We start from the raw sequence: 18,824 nt of genomic DNA on the forward strand, positions 1-18,824 counted from the left end.
TTGGAACAAAAAGTACATCAATTTTATATTCAATACCATGGCTGCTAAACTACATAAGAGATGTGATAATTTGAATTCATATTTTTTATTTATCCCGAGGAAGAGATTCAACATGGAATAAATTGATAATGATTTGGCAAACTATGCCAAATAAATTATGATAATAAGTTATTTTGATAACATCAAAATAATTAAAAATATTAAAAACTAAAAGTTTCAAAAATCTCGGGTACTTGTTGATACTATATTGTGATTTTAGATATTTATTATTGAATTAGCAACAACTCGTATTATTAGATCTCTAAATCTATAGAACAAGTATAATGCCAATGACTTCACATTAAATGTTAGGCCCAATGACTCATTGGCGAATAAAAACCAACATAAGATATCAGTATATTATTGGGCCAAAAGAACATAACGGGCTCAACAACTTTATATCAAGACAATGGCAATCCAATAACGAAAGCGGTGGAAGGATCTAGAATTTCAATAATATTATATTGATGACTTGCCGCCAAAGCATTGTCATTTCCATAATAAATATTACTTGTCGCCAAAGCATAATAATGGGTTGGGCCTAACGTCAATCATAACCAATATTGAATAGAAATATGTGAACTTGATCCTTATAAATAATGTACGTAGGCACCTTGAGAGGGATCCGAAAATCATTATTAATTAACCTACTCTCAAGAGCAGTCCCAAATATCTTAAAACCCTAATTTTATTCTTATTATTTACTAGCATAAATCTTGTGCGATGCACAGGTTCCCGTTAATATTTTAAATTTTTATTTATCACGTTATATTATATTTTTAAAAATTTATATAAATATATAATGATTATAAATTTATAATAAAAATAATAAAATAACATGTGGTCATAATTTAGTAGAATAAGTAGAATATTTCTAGTCAAATTTGGGTTAATTTAACCATAAAAAGTCAAGTATGACGGATAAATTTGGATGAATGAAGTATTTATTATGAAAAAGAGGAATCATTCTTTTTCTTTAGCAAAAAAAGAAGGAATTATTATTTCTCTTATCTTTTAAATTGTGCATAGTGTAATAATAATTTAAATTATCCAAATTCCAAAGTGCCTTTCTGAAAAAATAAAATAAAATTCCAGTGCCTTTATATTCGTTCTTGTTTGGTATAACTTTGAAAATAATCATGATACCCCATAAAAATTTATTCGAGGCTAACAACCTTTATCGATTATTTTAATGTTTTTTTGACAAATATGGGTTATATTCGAGGCTAACAACCTTTATCGATTATTTTAATGTTTTTTTGACAAATATGGCTTATAGCCTTACAAATGAGTATCTGTTCTCATAAATTCTCGGGATGAGCGAGGATCGAACCCAGTACCTGGGACTGGGACGACAGAGGATAAACTATTAACCAATTGAGCTATTAATAGTAAATAAATACTAGTCTATATACCTATATAAAGTAGAATCACGGGAGGTCCACGTTGCAGTGTTCAAATCTCCTCAAACTCCATTCTGATTTTCTCAAGCCTCTCTAATTTGTCCTCAAATTTTCTCTCATAATTGTATTGTAAGTTTTAAAATGATTGTCAGCAGAAATACCAAGAGGCAATTGATCGAATTCAATTCATCAATTCAATTACAAGTTAGGGTCTTTCTGCCTACCCAAACCACGCAAATTGAACTGTATAAATATACATCAACAGACTTTTGTGGGATAAAATTAGTACGAAAACCCCAATTTTCTGCCCCTGTAGGCTTTAAGAACATGTACTTTTTGTTATCAAACTTGTACGATAAAGACATTATTATATATATATATATATATATTGAATATATAACTAATTCACAAGAACATTGCTAATTCTTAAATCACATAAGAATTAACAATTAAATTAGGAGAAAAGTTTGAGAAAACAAACAGAGATTGGATTTAATCTCGAGTCCAGAAAACTGTCTCCTTAAAGCAGTTTTGCCCCGCAACATCCGTGTTTAGCGACCTGCTTCCCAGGATAAAACGAGATACTAGTATAATCGATAGATCGAATATACTCTCAGCGAACTTGAACTGAGCCCGAGAACTATCACCGGAATATTGGAAAAATTTAAGACTAAAGAGACCGAGAATGAAAGAGATGACTCCTATTTCCTCGACTTAATAAAACTGATGCCCTAAGACTCTATTTATAAAGAGAGGCTTAAAAGGACTTATTTTTCTTTTCGATGTGGTACATGGTATTTATAAGAAAAACAAAGGAATAGGTTTGTGCTACTCTCGATGTGGTACAAAACCACTTTTCATATTAAAAGGTAAAACTTTGGAACATCAGTTCTCATTCACCTTTTACTCATTTTGAGTGTGTAAATATACGTTGGAATCCCCTCGAAGAGGAGAATACGTTCCAATAAATACACACCACTAACACATAATGTGTCTCACTCACATAGAGTCTCAAAATGATTCACAACTTAGTCTAAAATATTAAGTTTGTCTAACAATCCCCCACAAATGAGATTGATGGTCCAGTAGCACGCACCACATAGACAGACAGACACGGAGCTTGACTTGGTGATAGTTCCGGCGGTCAGATATAGCATACGATAGGTAGAGAATGCTCATTGAACCTTCGCTCGAATAAGTATATCGACTTTACTGGTAGACAGTATGACGCGATGTCCTTGAACTATTTGACCGTTTGTGTAAACGATGACATACTCATCACTATATCTTTCCTGACTCATTCAGTTCTCATGATTATATCCATTTTGGCCCTGGAACATCGTCCTGGTTCTGCAAGAGTTTCTAAAGAATTGTGCCTCGCAATTCTCCTTTGAAGTGACCATACTTCTCTCTTACATAGGTGATCTTCATCTTATCGAGTAACCCGCGTTTACTCAACCGAATATTATGTATTCAAACTTGAAATCCTTGTATTCGTCAAAGATCATTAAAAGCATAAAGCTTAACCTCGTACCTTATGGGTCTCACTATTTCATCATCATAGAAATAGGCCAGGGGTTACCCCCACAGTGATTTGGTCATCATGATTTAGTTGTCCCATTGAACCAAGTTTTTGGGATCTCCAGTCAACAAGGTTGGGTGTCCACCATGACGCCGTTAAGCAATAGGCAAGGAGCATTCATCTCGATGATTTGACAACTATCTCTCGGTCTAACTAGATTCCCTTGGCTTAAACAGATTCACTCAGTTTAACCATCTGGTTAGTGGATCCAAACATTATCATTTGACTTTACATAGTCAATCATGATAATTCTCGTTGAGAATAGTTGTTTATTGGTATTATGTCCTCATCATAGATGTGAGACATACCATTTCATACACAATAATGTGATCTCCCAATTTGCATATTGATTACACGATATATGCATATTAAAGACACATTTTCCTTGTCATTTAGGAATATCCTTACAAAGTGGCTATTCAGCCTTTTAACTGCATTTATTTTATGCACCAGACTCGTATTCCATCATGAATCGAGCTAAGTTTAGGATTTCCATGACACGACTGCTAAGTGTGAAATGTATTCTCGAATGACTTTTAAATTCTTAAAGTCAAATATCTAATTTACATACTATATTCATATAGTACAATTAGATATCTTTCGTATTGCAGTCCAAGCTCACGAGCACATATCATACACCTTAAATCTCATTGCAATCACTTCCAAGTGACCAATTTCCATTGTACTCGTGCATCTACCCAGTTTACCAACTGTGTAGCCTATGTCTAATTTTGTACAATTTTAAAAGTACAACAGACTTGCAATCCTTCTTGAGAGATCCTTGTTCATCTACGCTTGGATAAATATAAATCCATTCTAGCTATGACAACTTTAGCTTCGTTGATCTCTTCAAAATTCACATCACCAACATATGACATGTATCATCTAAAACTTTTAAAGTCACGAAGATTGTAATCTTCAAATGAAAATTTTTCAATCTCATCAAGATTTTCAGAGATGATTCTCTTGTCATTACTTCTCGTAATGATCAGATCACTCACATGCAATCAATTATGACTTGCATATCATGTGTAAATAACACATGCACACATGTCAATTCTCTGATTTTGAATCAGTTTGACATCTCATATTGACATATTTCACATTTATGAAATAACTTTACTAATTATTACTTAAGGCTTCACTTGTTATTGATATTACCAGCTGTTAGCGTCCCAAAAACCAGCAATTTCAGTTTGCATCATTATTGAGTTTAAACGTCCTTAAACTGGCAATCCATATTCACATAGCAACCAATTTTGAGCGTCCTCAAAATGGCAACCATGTCATTTTTTTGAATCCACTGCTTATCATATCAATATCAAATTTAATATGTCATTATTTCATGTCAATGTTGTTTCACTCAACATGATCACCAAAAATACAGATTTTCTACTCTTGCTTTATCTAGAGCAACCTTCAGGTTCACGTAAATAGATATTTCTCCAAATATCTATTTAGAAAGACCGTCTCAATGTTCATTGATGCACTTTTAAATTTCACAATACGATAATTTTAGTATCATCTTAATGAACCTTATTCTCAAAACTCGAGAATATTTCATAAATTATATAAGGTCATCACTTTTGTCTGTAATATTTTATTATCAGTCTGACCTTATACTTCCTTCAGACCCACATATATTTTCCCAATTTGAAAATTTATTTGGGTCCCAATACTTCTATCTCGTAAGAAGATCTATATATTTTTTAAATAAGATTCTGTCAAACAGAACCACTCTCTCTATTTCTTAACATCCTTTCCCCCACAAAGGACATAAAGAGAACATGCACAATCCATTTTCTAGTACACGTGCTAGAAAATCTTGATTTATTGACTCTCAGTAATAGTCAAATTTTCTCTTGATATATTCACTTATCAAGGAATTATACGAGAAGCGCATTGTTTTCCATTAAATTTACAAGTTCACCTTCAAGCAAATTATCAAGACATTCGGGACTAGCAATTATCCAAGTCTTTTGCTCTCTGCAGGTTCATCCTCACATTCTTCCAATAACTCGTAAGTTCATTTAGATAACTTTTAATTATAGATCTACTAGTTTATCGCATAAGCATTCCTAAACTCTGTAATAGTATTCTTACGAATCTCAAAAATTAGATTCATATGTCGGATATTATTAGACTCAACCATTGTCTATGTATCCATCCAAAATATCTCAATTGATTTTGGATCTCATGCTACCAACAGATGTATTGGTATCAAGTTTCGAGATACCCCCACATTTCAATTATTTTCAAGAATGTTTCATTACATTCCACTATTCATATAAAATTCAATAATTTTCTATTCTAGATACCCCCACAATTTTAATATTTTACAGAATGTCAGAAAACTTTCCAAAACTAATAGGAAATTTAATTATTTCCTTCTGTGGTATCATGTTTAAGGAACGATTAGCCCTTCGTAACTAATATCCTCAAATTCAGTGATAGTCTGAGCTGATCACAATCGTTTTGCATCTCTCTCATAGCGCAACTCAAGCCTGCATCTACTCCATTTATTTAATGCGAGTAAGGTACAACGACCTCATGAATATTCACGTTGCAAACAGAATTTTCCCGGTGATTATTCATCATCAAATTTATCCAGTGCAGCACAAGTGAAAATACTAGAACAAATTTTTCCAGTCAAACTAATGTTAACTAACGAGACACGTTATATAATAAAGCAACTTATGCCTCCTTTAATAGCTTTCCAAAGCCTCCATATAGACTAAAAGCATTTTGTTAACAAATAAATCTATTAAAATAAGATGTTTAGAACTACATAGTTTGCATAACGTTTATTGTCACCAACCTATGCTTGTAATCTATTTTCTCCAATTAAATAGATACGCGGTAAGGCCTCTATTTATCCAGTATTACAAGTTTGTGATATAACTCCATTATTAAAGATTAAACAATAATAATTGATGCCTTATCATCACTCAACAATGATTAAAAATTAATCACCAAATAATCAAGTTCCATCATGAAGGGTCACATTTATGTAGCCATATCGTTTAATTGCATAGCAATATCATGTTATGAACTTGCAAACACGCATGTAAACTATAGCATATATGATTCTTGTATCAATATACTAATAATTCCGAAATTAATTCAGAATTAAGAAACTCTAGCTCATATATATTATCAATCACCATGTTAATTAAACAAAACATAATAAGCTATCCATTAATAGCGAAAACATGGACAAATTATAAATTTGGGTTTAATCTACCTATTTATAATGATCAACCCGAGAGAGATGTCACCAAATATGTTCACTTGAATATAAGTTGATCATAAATCAATAACCATTAAAGCATCAATAGCTTTATAAGAAACCAATTATCCAACAACTTTGTGCTTACTTTTGCCTCGTACCTGTTATGCTTAAACAAAGCACCACTTAAAATCAAATTTATATTAATTTCAGGCACATGGCAACAAGTGATCAAAGAAATTAACGCACTAAATTTAATTTAATTATTGAGGCAAATAATGGCCACTCATATACCCATAAATAAATCCAATTTAAACAATCAAATTGACTTTTGCGTCTACTCACAAGAAAGTATGAAAATTGAAGGGAACTGCTTTAAGATTGTTATCAAACTTGTACGATAAAGACATTATTATATATATATTGAATATATAACTAATTCACAAGAACATTGTTAATTCTTAAATCACATAAGAATTAATAATTAAATTAGGAGAAGGGTTTGAGAAAACAAACAGAGATTGGATTTAATCTCGAGTCCAGAAAACTGTCTCCTTAAAGCAGTTTCGCCCCGCACCATCCGTGTTTAGCGACATATTTCCCAGGATAAAACGAGATACTAGTATAATCGATAGATCGAATATACTCTCAGCGAACTTGACCTGATCCCGAGAACTATCACCGGAATATTGGAAAAATTTAAGACTAAAGAGACCGAGAATGAATGAGATGACTCTTATTTCCTCGACTTAATAAAACTGATGCCCTAAGACTCTATTTATAAAGAGAGGCTTAAAAGGTCTTGTTTTTCTTTTCGATGTGGTACATGGTATTTATAAGAAAAACTAAGGAATAGGTTTGTGCTACCCTCGATGTGGTACAAAACCATTTTTCATATTAAAAGATAAAACTTTGGAACATCAGTTCTCATTCACCTTTTACTCATTTTGAGCGTGTAAATATGCGTTGGAATCCCCTCGAAGAGGAGAATACGTTCAAATAAATATACACCACTAACACATAATGTGTCTCACTCATATAGAGTCTCAAAATGATTCACAACTTAGTCTAAAATACTAAGTTTGTCCAACACTTTGTTAGTTTTTACATCATATATCATACACGCATAATTATAGATTTACATTTTCACTTGTATAAATATTTTAATAATTTTATCTATAGTTGTTCTTCTACATCAATCAATTAATCCAGTTTGTGAAATAGTATCAGAATCCAAGCAATATTTTCTCATACCTTGTGTTTGTTGTTCGGGTATTAGGCTTCCAAGAGAATGGTGTTTACAAGTGGAGACAACATATTTTCGCCATTCAAATGCCCCAACTCGAAAAGGTACACATGCCCTAGACTAGAAACTTTTGAATTAATCAATTAATCAACTACATAAATGAACATTTATGTATTTAGGTTTCAATAATTGCTGATATGACAATGATTGGTTTACATTTGGTTACATTATGCACATATGGTGAACAGAACAATGACACTGAGATAATTGCATGCAGAGGAGGATGAAGATAGATTTTTTGCGGACCTTAAAAGAGTTGTGTGTGAAAGCCTTGGTAAAAACTAAAAAGCTTTTATTCTTTACTCTTCACCGCAACTTTGTAAAGTATAAAAATAAGGGACTGAGTTTCCAGTGCACTATGTTTTGTTACTAGCATGACTAGAAATTTCCATTCTTATCAAGTTCTAAATTGAAAATTAATAATATAGCTTGGTGATTGAAATAAGTTTTGCCCTGTCCATTGGCCATAATTCAAGTCATGGGAGTGAAGTGTTGAACACAACTTTCTGTGTAAAAATTCTTATACAGTTGCCTTTTATTATTTATTATTTATAAATTTATAAATAATAAGGCATTTGGCTCCATTGCAACTTAATCGGGATAACATGAATTGTCATTTGATATTTATTTTAAACACAACTAGCATAAGGTATTCTCTCCCTCCCTCCCTCAATATAAGTATCACTATTTAGCTTTTCTGCCAACTATCAAAGTCTTAGGTTTTTTATATTTTTAGGATCATAATATTATAACTTCCTTTCTTCGTCTTTCTTTGTAGGAGCGTGCATAACAGGGTAAATAATCTTTATATTTTTGGTGATGCAAGCATGTCGTGTTTTTCTCTGCATTTGTATACAATTCAAGCTTAGAGAGGCAAAGCTGCAAATAGATGAAGAACAACATAAATGGTAGAGTAGTTGAAATTAAACACCAATATCAAAGGAGATGCAAGATAAATAAAATGGAAGTGAAAGGCTACCAACACGTCCCTCCAAATTTGTATTTTACCATCTATAATCCTTTTAGTTTCTCAGTAAAAATTTCCCTTTTTTGAATTTGCTTTCATTAGTTTGGTAAATTTATCAGTATTAGATTGATTGATTTATATAACTATCCTTTTTTTTCTCCAAAAGATAGTTTTAGACTTTTAGTTTAGCTGTTAAGTCTTTTGATTCTTCTTCGTTATTTGGAAATTTGTGCTGAAAGTTTCAGTTACATTTGTGGACACTCATATTCCTATTCGTTTAACCTAATCAACTGGTTTTGCTTCATCTGACAGGAAATAAACTACAATGAGCAGGCCGAAGGGGTGCACATTAACATTGTGAGGCTGATGTAAAATGTTATTGTCGAATTCTATTTCATGAACGAATCATACGTTGAATTTTATTTTACTAAATATAAAACATTCAGATTGTGAAGTTGGAATACATAAAGAATGTAAATTATATGTTGTGCTCTTCTATATTAGAAAGAATGGAACCCTGTATTCAAATATAAATATAGAATTTAGTTGAAAGGTTGTTAGAATGTAATTTCATTTAGGGTCTATAGGTATTGTAGTCGATAGTAATACTACACAGAATTAATCGAGCAGGATTACACCAGTGATCTATAATGCACACACAATATAATTCGAAGCATTTAGGTAATACGGTGCTTTGGCGTTATTAGTTAAGATCTACAATTAACAAATAATGATTTAGTCAAAAAAATGTAAAAAAAATATAACTTTCTTGGTAAAAATGAGAAAAGAAAGTGAATTAATATCCATGGGAAAATTTTATTTGGGTCTGAGCCCCAAGGTATCATTTGGACTTTGAAATCAATGTACCATTAACGTAACTAACGTAACCATATTCTCCTACATGTAGATAGATTTTTTGTAGTGTTCGTACAAATTCTTGATTAAGGTAGATGAGATGAATTAGTCATTCACCATGTCTGCAAATTTACCTCATACGTTGTGTGATCTCACAAAACATGCAACTAACAAACAATGTGTTAGTTACTCCATATTTTTAGGTTTTTAGATTTGGTTCGCATATATTTCCCTGTCTCATTATTTTATCTGACTTGTTTAACTTTTGACGGTCAAATTGACTCAATTTTGATCATAAATAAAAATTTACTTTTTTATTATTTTAAAAATCTGAAAAATGTATATTAAAATAAATTAAATATACTTTCTAATAATATAATTTTATAATTAAATTTGATTATTTACTATATATAATTTTTAGTCAAAATTAAGTTACTTTGACCGCAAAAAATCAAGACTAAAAAAATTGGAACGGAGAAAATACCTTTTTTTGAAGAAGTATCGCATAATGTACTTCCATTATAAAAAAAATAGTTAACCACCAGTAGTTCTTTAGTCCCTTACATTTTCCACTGAAAAATACCTTGATAAATATAAACACTTTAACAAGGGTGAACGACAAAAATGTCCGTTTTCCGGAGAACATTAACAAAAATAGCCAGTTCTAACTACCTGGCCAATTTTAGCCGTCGGGTTACGCATTTGGCTGAGTAGTAAATCTTGTTACGCATTTCATGGTCATGTAACATGTTCAACTTTTTGTTCTTTTTTTTTTCAAAATCAATTACGCATATGGCTATGGAGTGAAGGCTAACACGCATTTAGCATTTGTGTAATGGGTGTATATATATAACTTTTTTTAATATTTGTAAGATAGCTTACGCATCTAATAATGTGGTATCCTGATGTGTTAACGCAAATGGAGTTGGGGTATTCTGAAATATAAGGGGTGTTGCCCCTCTATCACACTATTATTTAATTTAGTGTTTAAATTTAAATTAAGGTTTAAAATTTAGGGTTTAGGCCTTTAAATCCTTAATTAATGTGTTTTTTATTCAATTTTTAATATTTCTAAAATTCAAAATTAGAACTCTTTTAATTTTAAAATATTAAAACGTAAACCTTAGATTAAATTAGGGTTTAGGCTCTAAGGTCCTTAAATCCTAAACCATAAATCGATGAAACTTTTATTATTTTTTTGTGAATATTTCTAAAATCCAAATATGGATGGTTGAACCCTAAAATATTAAAAATTGTTAAATTAGCAAATATCCATAAATTTTAAAAATAATATTATAAAAATAATTGTTAAAAATATAATATCAAGTAGTGTCTCGAAATATAAACACCTGTCTTGAGGTTATGTGAATGCATAATTATCTTGAGGTGTGTTAAATGTTAAGATATAAAAATATCAGGACACATTGGTTTGAAGTCAGAAGATAAGATATGAGAGTCAGGTTACGCATTTGGTACCGGCATATCCGAAGGGACAAAGTTGGCCAAACTTTTAGAATCGGCTATATTTGTCATATTAAAAGAGTAATGGGTTATATTTGTAAATTTTTCGAAATTAACTATTTTTATTATTAAAAATCGTATTGTAACGTGTTTTCAACGTTTTTTTACCTAGTAGTTATCATTCATAATCCAAAGTCTCGATCCAATATTCGGCTATTTCGTCGTGAATTATTCTCGCACCTTTCCTTATAAACGCCCTTATGTACCCTCTCGAAATCGATAATTCTCAAGCAGACACGATCGAACCAAACCGAAATCAAATTTTCGAAACTCGAAAAAAGAGCCACGGGTAATTCTAAATCTCGCCCAAAATCGGCGATGTCGGCCGCCGGTAAATCCCGATCCATCAACTCGTCTTCCAACTCAGTGAGTCCCTCCGAGTCTCCGTCAAAACTCACTCTCTCATCTCATCAAATCAAGTACTGCTCTCAAGCTCTCGGTTTTCTCAAGGATAAGAGAATTAATCATCCTCGCTCACTGAGTCACGAGTTCGATATCTTGCAGGTTGTCTATACATATCTATCAATCAAATATTTTGTTGTGTTCTGTGTATTTTATTGCTCCTTGGTTAGGGGGATTGACACGCATTTTAAGGCTCCCCTAAGTATTGTTGCTAAATAATTTTTAATATTTTTTTCTTTTGAAAAAAAATATAATGTTTAAATTTTTATACTGAAAAAGAAAATTTTAAAAATAAATCATATAAGTATACTTTATAATAGCCTTAAAATGAGCATGAAGAAAAAATATGTAAAAAAATGAGTGGGACAAAGGGAGTATGTATTTTGTAATGCTGTTGAATTTTCGGATTGTGTATGATATAGATAATCTTTATTAGACTATATATTATATTGTGATTCGATGGTTTTAACTCGATTTGTGTTTTTAGGGTTTTGTGCTGGGGAAGTTAAAGTTGTGCATTAAAATAACTAGGTTTTGATATTAATGCGATGCGGTTGAGGTTTTGTGAATTATATGTAAAGACGTTCATCGTCAAATGCAAATATATATATTCTATGTTTGTGTTATTAGATTTGAAAGATGCAAACCTATATAGGAAAATGATAGAGGTACCTGAAATCTGTTACCAAAATATTTTCTCAATGCTTATGTGCAACCTTGTTAATTAGTATCTTTCATGTAATAATATGGGACCCCACGTGTATACATATGCGCCCACAAATTGATACGTGACAAGTATTATGCCACGTTATTTGGGGGAAAGTTTCGGGAACTAATTTGGGGTACCTCGCACTACTCGGAGGTAAATAAAGGGAATTATGTACTTTTTAAAATGTAAGTAATGCTAAGCAAATGCGCAATCTTTTAATTAACTAAAACATATTTGATATTACTATATTTGCAGGGTGTGTATTTTATTGCCATCCTAAAATGACTGAATGAGTGAACAATTAATGTTACTGGAAAAACAAGTTGTTTCTAGGCATGCTTTTGTATATTTGTTTAATCAATGATCACCTTGACCTTCTACGATTAATTTGTTGGTATTAGTAGCTCCGTTACCCTTATATATCTTTGTCGTTAACTTCAGCTAAGATTACTGTCTGGTAGCATTATTTTTATTGGCTGTTGAGTCTGTTGACTCTTACATGAGCCCATTATAATGGATATGTTACGGAATTTAGCTTATTAAAAAGTGTTGCTTCAGCATTTTCAATTTGTCGTGGAACTGGAATTTCAATGGATTGAATTCATTACAATGTTAGACCACCATTTAGTCATTTCTCTGTAAATGCGGGAATAGTAGTAATTTATGTATTGCTCTGCCTTTTTATGTATTTCTTGAGCAACTGGTGCTCTTGCTAGAGTACTTTTGTTCTCCATTTGATTACTAATCTATATATTCTTATTCACAGGCCAATCGGATGAGAGCATTGGAAGGGGAACATAGGTGTTTAGTGGCCTACAACCCAAATAATATTAGCAAGAACCGTTATACAGATGTTGTACCATGTATGCTAAAATAATTCTGTCATTATCCAATTTTTTTTTAGTTATTTGCTCATTTATTAAAAAAATAATCTTATTGAACTGCATTGCTATCAGTTGATGATAACAGGGTTGTCCTGAACCCATGTAAAGATCATCAAACATCAAGCAAGGGATATATCAATGCAAGCCTTATCACGGTAAATTTAGATTTTATTAATTAAATATGCCAAAATGGTTCGCACAGTTAATGGAAATCACTGTTAGTGTCAGAAACATATTCACGTTTTCTGACTCAGAATTTCTGCTTGTAGACTTCTACATCTGAAAGTATTTCACGGTTCATAGCTACACAAGGTCCAATGGCCCACACCTGTGAAGATTTTTGGGAGATGGTACTCCAATATCGCTGCCCTGTAATTGTGATGCTTACTCGATTGGTTGACAATTACAAGGTACCTATGCCCCTATGCTAGATTGCTAGATGTCTATTAGATCCATCAGGTTGTACTTGTACCTATGCTACCTGTCTTAGAGATGCTTATTTTACAAAAGGCAGAGGAAAAAAACTTGATTCCGTGATTATTTACCAAACTAATTGTATCTTTTTGATAGAAAGCAAAGTTGGGTCATTTACAAGTGTAAATGTTTATCAAACTAATTGTATCTTTATTGATAGAAAGCAAAGTTGGATAGGAAATGAAAGACGATGTCAACGGTTCATGAAAAACAAATCAAGAATCCCTACAGAAACCACTATTGGACAATATAAATTAGTATAAAAGAAAATGATTACCTGGGTGTATAATGCTATGAAAAATTGGTGTTTTGATATTTGTTTTGCAACCAGAAAGTGCATCCATAAACTATTACTGGAGATGCTCACCTTTGACTCGTGTCAGCTGCCAATTAATTCTGTAGTTCTTTAACCTCTAGTCAAACCATTTTATTGACGTTTCGACATGACAGACAGGAAATGCATTGTTATATGCTTATATTACAAGTGTTATCGTAGTAAACCATTTTTTTGTCACTGTCAGTATTCAGTTGCACACTTGCACTACAGGATTAATATATTTTAATACTCTATTTTCGTTTCTTCATTTGTTTAGGCTCCTGATTCTTGTACTAATTTCTTTTATGCAGACACAAAAATGTGGAGATTATTTTCAGGCCGAGGACGGTCAGCGAGAATTTGGCAAAATATGCATCCGTACTAAATGTACAACGACAACCAGAACTTCATTAATTCTGCGTAGTTTGGAGGTCAAGTACAAAGAGGTAAATTTGTAATTGGAGACGGCTCTTTGTAGCATTGCAAGATCCTATTTCTGTTTTGCATAGTTTTCACCCAAAAATAAATAAAGTTAGGTATAATAAAGACTTATTTTTAAGAAGTTGAGGATGTATTATAATGTCTATACAACACAATGAAATATCACATGAAGGTGCTATGTTCTTATTGACAATTTTTTTCCCTTTTTTATAATATAAGTTATGCATGGCCTGCTTTTTAATTGCTGTCATTATACTCTCTTAGGCTTAGTCTGTTCCTTTTGATACAAAGTAGGTTATTTCCTCCCTAGATAAAGAGAGTACGTCTGTCATCATATTTTCTTATGCTTAGTCTGTTCCTTTTCAAGAGTGCGTCGGAGATAACTTATAAGTTATAATTATTGAAAAACTATGATAGGTTATCTTCCCCCCTAGATAAAGAGAGTGCGACTGTTGGTTGTAGCCCGGTGCACAAAATGTTTGTGCTGTCACCCGTGCATTCTAAACCATTCTCTTTCTCAACTATACAACTAATTGAGTTTTGAATTCCTTTCATCATACTTATCTCAATATAATGCATATCTCCGATATAACGAAAATAACATGCACAGAGGAATGACAGTCAACATAAAATTAAATCTATGTGCTTAATGTACAAGTCTATAAAGTTTAAGTAATCTGATGATGTCTAGAATGGGACATCGTAAACATAATATTTATAGTGTCATAAGAACCGACAATGTTGGAAAACTGAAATAATTACACAAAGAACTAGAGAAACTCTCCTGAAGCCAAGAGAGGTTGTTGTTGTTCCCCAGAAAAATGTTTATTTTTAGATTTTCCTGTGTTTGCTTGGGCTTTGGAATTTTTTTTTCTGGAAATTGTTCTCTTTATTTATTTGACTTTCTGGAAAATGTCTTTTAAGTTTCTTGTGTTTGTTTGATGTTGAGGAAAATAAAATATTTTCCAAAGGAGAAAATTTCTTGACATATCTTTTCAAAAGAGAAAATCATTTTTCAAAATAAACATTTTCTCACCATTTTTCACAATTTTTTCATGATAGCAAAATCACGATAAAATATTTTCCTGCAAATAATTTCCAGACAAATATTTTCCGAGAAAATTATTTAAAGGAGTATTCTCCGGGAAAAATGTTTCCAAAATTTAGTTATTTTCCGGAAAACAAACAGAGCCTTAGGCGGAGACGCCGTTCTCCCAAGGATTTCCATACCTGCAGGAAGGAGAAATGAAAATGGAACAAAACCTGTTACCAGAGAGAAAGGTGAAATGCTCAGTTTGAAGTTAGTTCAATGCCAATAAGCTAATGAATAAGCAAGTAAAATGATAGAATTAGGGGATGCTTATTCTTAGAACACCGATTTAAACTACCAAACTTAAATTATTAGATAATAGCTATGCTATGTATAGATATATATACATATCATCTTCACGTATGTTATCTTCACTTGCTTTCTGGGCGTGCTTAAGGCGAACATTGTTTTACCATAAATCTTGTTATGGAAACTTCTAGGCAAAGTATTTTTCTCTTTTCCATCAAAACAGTTAAAATGAGACTTGGAAATATTTAGTTAAATGTGATGTTTCCTTTGTGTTATCATGTGTACCCAAAACATGAAACGAAACGCGAAAGTAGAAACCCAAACACGTTTTTTTTGTGCAACAAATATGCGGGATCTAGTTATAATAATTGATGTGTTACTGCTAGGTTCCACCAAATGAAGTTGTCTATGTAGTTGGTGAAAAGTACAGACATCCCCCCTCCTCAAGTGAGTCGATGGAAATGTTTATCATTTACAAACAATGACAGTTACTTCCTTATGACTTGTGAACATGTATAAATTTTGGAATCATTGTTTTGTGTATCAAACAGATTACTAGTACAGACTTTAGTGTTTTTTCTTGTTGCCTAAAGTGTTTCTTATTCATTTTAATAAGATTCTCTACCTGATTACACCTACTAGATAGTAACCATTCGTATGTCCTTACTGTTCTTTCAGTCTAAAGAACCGCCACTAAATGTTTTGCATATTATGTATCCTGAATGGCCGGATCATGGAGTTCCCCAAGACACCCTTGCTGTTCGTGAGATTTGGAGAAGATTATGTACTGTACCACCTACCGCCGGACCTATTGTGGTGCACTGCAGGTTGACCTCTCAGTTTAATGAAATTTCACACTTTTGGGGATGATAGTATATTAAATTTTCTTTGAAACATATTCTACTACTTCACAGTGCAGGTATTGGTAGAACTGGCACGTATTGCACGGTTCACAATACAATTCAGAGGATTCTCGCAGGAGATATGTCTGCTTTGGATCTTGTTAAAACTGTATCCATATTCAGATCACAGCGAATGGGAATGGTTCAGACAAAGGTATATGTTCTTTGCCTCTTAGAGTATTGTTCTATCCTAATTCCCTCCACAAATTAATTAGGTACAAAGTTATGATTCAGAGACTGATTATCTCATTATATCCTCGCCTAAAATGAGACCCATATTTGCATAAGAACTACCTGAGCACCACAGAAATACACTTAAAATACCTGCCATGGTTAATTTTGTAAATAACTAATTTGTTTAATTTTTCCAAGTTCTCAGGGTTCGTAATGTAGGGTTCTGACTAGAATTTTACTCGTGTACTTCTAATTATATATTTTTGGAGCAGTTGAAGTATAAGTTTTCATAAGAGCGGTAACCCATAGGTGTCTGTTTTCTTTGATAAAGCGATCAAATATATGTGGCGGAAAATATCTAGTTCAGGAAAATTTTCAGTCCTCGGTCAAGGTCCAAGATGTTTCTGAATTGTACACTTAATGGAATCAACGAGGGGCTTTCAGTTCCTCTGCTTTTGCATAGGGTGTTTTACTTCTATTCTTATGTTAACCTATAACTTTGCATTGTTGTTTAGGAACAATACTTTTACTGCTATGATGCAATTATTGAAGAACTAGAAGACCTTATATCAGCATACAATGGTCGCATGAATTCCTAATGGCATGCTTGTTGTTTTTGGGCGTTGGATCTTATTTGGCTCCATGCACCATATGATCTTAGATCCTTGTGGAGGATGCTAATTTGTATGTTTATATTTCTAGAGTATATTAGGATTTTACTTGCCGTACTTTGTTTTACCTTATTCTTTCTGCTATAATTCATTTCTTGAGAAATGGGTCATTTCAGTGGAGGTACACTGTAAAGAACTCTATAAAATTAATTTCTTACCTTTCCCCCCCTTTCAATATCTATGGACCGGAAGTTTTTTAGGCTATTGTTTCGAAGTTGCTAGTTACTTTACAGACCAAGCCTGAATGTATATGTGCGTTTTCAAGGTGATTGGATCTTTCTGAAGGAAATGTTGTCATCCATATTACTGTCGGCAGCACAAAGATCCCCATTTCACATTTTTTTTGGAGGGGGGAGATTCTCGTTTCACATAGTAAATGCTCGATTTGCCTAATTTGCTAAACAATGTACCAGGCCATTAGCCTCTCTCCTCACAAAATTAAGGTTGAGGAATTTATGCCGTCATGTTTCAAACCAATCTATGCAAGTTATGATAGTTGTAATGTGGGTTGCTTAGGAAATTGTAAGCATCCGAGTATGTGAGGGGGTGTTCCCAACTACTGGAAAATTGCATGACATTATACTTGCAAGAAGTAAACTAGATTATGAAACATAAGAATCTGAGAATCTTTTAGCAAACCTCTATTCAAATACCGCAATCATTAATCATGTAATTACGTTGGAAATCAAGGCAAAAATTTGGGCTGTATTATGTAGGCACTGAGGGGATGGATGATGGAAGGGAACATGAACATCCCCCACCAAAAATTCTAACAATCTCAGTCCTTAGTTACATACACTATACAACCATCACATTCCGTCTGTATTGTCGGTGAAAAATGTCCATTCCGTTGTATGTTTTGACTTTGGCCATAATCTCAAATTTGTTTGTTACAAGATTCTTCCGTCAATACTTTTGAGAAAAAAAAATGTGGGTTTGTTTTGAAAGCAGGTATGTTTTATTTTTTATCCTCTTTTTATTTCTTGTACGATTGCAATGGTGCAGTAGAGGTCCCGGAATGGCTTTCAGTGACACTTTAGACTCGGTCATATGGAGGCCGGTCCACAAGGAAGACTAGTGAACAGCGACATGCTAATTGCAATTTTGTGCTATGCCGTACATGTTGAATGGGAAAGTATTGATTAAAGTTTGATCCTTAATTTGATTTGATTTTTATTAAAATAAAGGCAAGAAATTGTAAAAGAAAATCAAATATGTATATAAAACAAATCTTCACACTTTCTCGTAGACACATGAACCATAATCACAACCATATTTATTTACCCGTTGATTCTATTATTATTCAACAACCTCCAAATTTATAGTCTTACCTAATTTCAACCAAAAATTTACTATCACATTTTACATAAATGGGCCCCGTTCCTTTTACAGTCTTATAAGGCACTGCTCACGTTTTGTAGAAAAAGAAGAAACAATGAGAAATCGAAAGTTTTTCCTAACTTTGCTCTTAACCGAAAATATTAGCGAACCAGCGAATTCAACAAACAAATGGGATCGGGAGATTAATACTTTTAGCACGCTGTTCCACGTTATTAATTATTTTTGAAATAATATAGGCATATTTTATTATAACTTAAAAATAAACATAT

General features: G+C 32.4%; 1 protein-coding gene across 1 annotated transcript; it reads left to right on the forward strand.

Annotated features, from left to right (window-relative positions):
• The first annotated feature begins 11,001 nt into the window (after positions 1-11,001).
• LOC141721375 (protein-tyrosine-phosphatase PTP1) lies at positions 11,002-17,383 on the forward strand. Its single transcript, XM_074524291.1, has 8 exons — positions 11,002-11,406; positions 12,780-12,876; positions 12,970-13,052; positions 13,167-13,307; positions 13,999-14,133; positions 16,146-16,294; positions 16,382-16,523; positions 17,059-17,383. Exons 1-8 carry the CDS (start codon positions 11,221-11,223, stop codon positions 17,140-17,142), a joined length of 1,017 nt encoding a protein of 338 aa, XP_074380392.1. The 5' UTR covers positions 11,002-11,220; the 3' UTR covers positions 17,143-17,383.
• Positions 17,384-18,824: the final 1,441 nt, after the last annotated feature.

This window comes from Apium graveolens, chromosome 4, assembly GCF_009905375.1.
Source record: "Apium graveolens cultivar Ventura chromosome 4, ASM990537v1, whole genome shotgun sequence".
Taxonomy (NCBI): domain Eukaryota; kingdom Viridiplantae; phylum Streptophyta; class Magnoliopsida; order Apiales; family Apiaceae; genus Apium; species Apium graveolens.

Excerpts from the sequence above, each read along its gene's own strand:
- LOC141721375 (XM_074524291.1), top strand. The coding sequence starts at position 11,221 with ATGTCGGCCGCCGGTAAATCCCGATCCATCAACTCGTCTTCCAACTCA. Across the intron at positions 11,407-12,779 it reads ACGAGTTCGATATCTTGCAG|GCCAATCGGATGAGAGCATT; the intron begins GTTGTCTATACA and ends TCTTATTCACAG. Across the intron at positions 12,877-12,969 it reads TTATACAGATGTTGTACCAT|TTGATGATAACAGGGTTGTC; the intron begins GTATGCTAAAAT and ends CATTGCTATCAG.